This window comes from Salpingoeca rosetta (genome assembly GCF_000188695.1).
Source record: "Salpingoeca rosetta unplaced genomic scaffold supercont1.4, whole genome shotgun sequence".
Classification (NCBI taxonomy): Eukaryota; class Choanoflagellata; order Craspedida; family Salpingoecidae; genus Salpingoeca; species Salpingoeca rosetta.
This window is the reverse complement of record NW_004754930.1, coordinates 692917-695416: the sequence shown is the minus strand read 5'-3', so window position 1 is coordinate 695416 and position 2500 is coordinate 692917. Positions and strand designations below refer to the sequence as shown.

Here is a 2500-nt window from a genome sequence, read left to right as displayed (position 1 = left end):
TGGGCACGTGCTGCAGTCGCTCGCTCTCGCAACTCACCCCCTTTGTGCTTCTTTCCATTGTTACGGCCACCGCCACCACCCACCAGAACACGGGGTACCACCGCCTGGTGCTTGCGCTGTACGAGCAATCGGAGCGATTGGACGATGTGAAGATTGGCCCCAACAACACACAGCAGCAGCAGCAGCAGAAGGGTGCTGGCGGGAACGCGGCGGCGTTGGCTGCACGCTACGTCAAGTGCGACAAGCTTGGCACGCGGTTTCAGATGGAGCCTGTAGCGTTGGCGTTTGCACAGGTGTGCTGGGACGAGAGTGTCGACGCCACCTTTGAGCAGCGCCTCAACATGAAGGCCCCCATGTTTGCATGATGACGCTGTAGTGTGTGTGTCTGTGTCTGTGTGCCTGTGTCTGTGTCTGTGTCTGTGTCTGTCTGTGTCTGTCTGTGTCTGTCTGTGTCTATGTGTGTCTGTGTCTGTCTGTGGATGCCTTGTGTTGAGTGCCTTATTGAGTGCTTGCGTTGCCATCAATCAATCAATCAACGAAACTCAAACGCAAACCAATCAACCACACACACAACCCTGACGATGATGATGATGATGATGCGGATAGGGATGGTGATGAGAGCGCCCGCCACGGCCGTGTTGGCGGTGAGCAGGTGCGTTCGGCGAGCGCCGATGGTGCCAAGCGGTGGCGGCGCCGGTGCCGGCCGGATATGTCGACGGCAACTGTGCCACCACCAGCAACTGAGAAGAGGAGCAATGCTGCTGTCAGCGCCACAATCAAGTAGAAGAGCAGGGGAGAGGCTTGGCGTGGCGCTACTCACGCACACACGGCGCCAGCTGGCGCAGAAGACGCCCAAGCCGTCAGCGCCGCCATCCATACCGGCGTCGGCGAGGCCTTCGACATCATCGTCACCTGCGGGGCCGATGAGGCTGGTCACCTGGTACACAACCATGCTGAAGAAGCACCCGCTGCCAACCAAGACAGTGACGGCGGCGATCATTGGCCTCTGTGGCGATCTCCTTGCCCAGAACATCCAGGGCTCGTTCCCACTTGATTGGGTGCGCACCACCAAGTTTGTCCTCCTTCAAGCCGCCTTTGTCGCACCCATCCTTCACATATGGTAAGAGAGTGTGTGCGTGCGTCTGTGTGTCTGTGGCTGTGTGTCTGTGCGTCTGTGTGTGTGTGTGTGTGTGTGTGTGTGTGTGTGTGTGTGTGTGTGTGTGTGTGTGTGTGTGTGTGTGTGTGTGTGTGTGTGTGTGTGTGTGTGTGTGTCTGCGTGTCTGTGTTTATGGCTACCTGTCGATGTACACGCTTAACTTAGTCAACTGTTCTGGCAGCGCTTGCCTTACCCACCACACTTGCCCCCCACCCACCTCCATGTTATGCTCCCATCGTCGTCATCAGGTACAATGTGCTCGCCCGCGCAGTGAAAGGGCGAGGCGTGATGCTGATGGTGCGCAAGCTGGCCCTGGACCAGTTCATGTTTGCACCGGCGTTTATCCCCATCTTCCTCGCCGTTCTCCTGCTTGTCGAGGGACGAGCAGACGACATCGCGCGTGAGGTCAAGCAGGAAACACCACGCACCATTCTCAGGTGTCGCGACTGTCTGTGTGTGTGTGTGTCTGTGTGTGTCGATGTGTGCCTGTGTGTCTGTGTATGTGCGTCTGTGTGTCTGTGCGTCTGTGTGTGTCTGTGTCTGTGTCTGTGTCTGTGCGTCTGTGTGTGTATGTGTGCGTCTGTGTGCGCCCCCGTCTGTCTGCCTCTGTCTCTGCCTGTCTGTGCACACGCATGTGCACACGCAAACTTTGTGACACACCTGCTCATATTGCTCTGGCCTTGTTTCTGTGGCCCTGTCCAAACAACGCAGGAATTGGCAGCTCTGGGTGCCTGCGCAATGCATCAACTTCCTCTTCATCCCCGTTCATCTTCAGGTGCTGCACACACGCTCTGTCTCTCTGTCTCCATCTTGTTCCATCCACCCACCCACGCAGTCCCTTCCACCCGCTCATTCCCCGCTCTCACTCAGCCACCTACCTCCCCCCCCCCTTCCTCCTTCACACCACGCTGGCTCCCAGGTGCTCTTCTCCAACATGGTGGGCCTGCTGTGGAACACGTATCTCTCGCTCGTGGCGCACCACACCCCAGACGACGGCCTGGAACTCTAGCTCTCCAACACGCAACAGCACGCAACAGCACACGTCCTCTGCATCTGTCTGTCTCTAATTCTTCCTCTTGTTTCCCACATCATGCCATGATGCCGTGATATAACCGCTGGCTGCGCTGGTGGCACTGTTACCGCCACCACCGCAATCGCCACAACTACCACCACCACAGGCAGCCGCGCTGTTGTTCATTCATGGTCAAGCTTGAGACACTCGACATTTGTATGTGTATTGTAAAAGGATGGTCAACTCAACACGCGGGCAAGTGTACATTGCACACGTCCGCGCACTGCCATCAACGGCTTTCTGAACACGAAACAGAAACCCCCCCCCCCAAC

General features: G+C 57.3%; 3 protein-coding genes across 3 annotated transcripts in view; 2 read left to right on the top strand and 1 right to left on the bottom strand.

Annotated features, from left to right (window-relative positions):
- The window catches only part of PTSG_11694 (uncharacterized protein), a 2767-nt gene extending 2215 nt beyond the window's left edge, over positions 1 to 552 (top strand). Inside the window, exon 8 of the mRNA XM_004997142.1 lies at positions 87 to 552. Within this exon, the coding sequence (XP_004997199.1) occupies positions 87 to 365 (279 nt within the window). The 3' untranslated portion in view covers positions 366 to 552. The remainder of the gene's footprint in view (positions 1 to 86) is intronic.
- Positions 537 to 2412, top strand: PTSG_11693 (uncharacterized protein). The gene is made up of 4 exons (XM_004997141.1): positions 537 to 1120; positions 1405 to 1593; positions 1868 to 1931; positions 2076 to 2412. Exons 1-4 carry the CDS (start codon positions 582 to 584, stop codon positions 2163 to 2165), a joined length of 882 nt encoding a protein of 293 aa, XP_004997198.1. The 5' UTR covers positions 537 to 581; the 3' UTR covers positions 2166 to 2412.
- PTSG_01224 (baculoviral IAP repeat-containing protein 5.1) overlaps positions 2373 to 2500 on the bottom strand; it is a 4080-nt gene continuing 3952 nt past the window's right edge. The window contains exon 9 of the mRNA XM_004997140.1: positions 2373 to 2500. This exon is cut by the window's right edge and continues 200 nt beyond it. The gene's annotated coding sequence lies outside the window, so the exon portion shown is untranslated.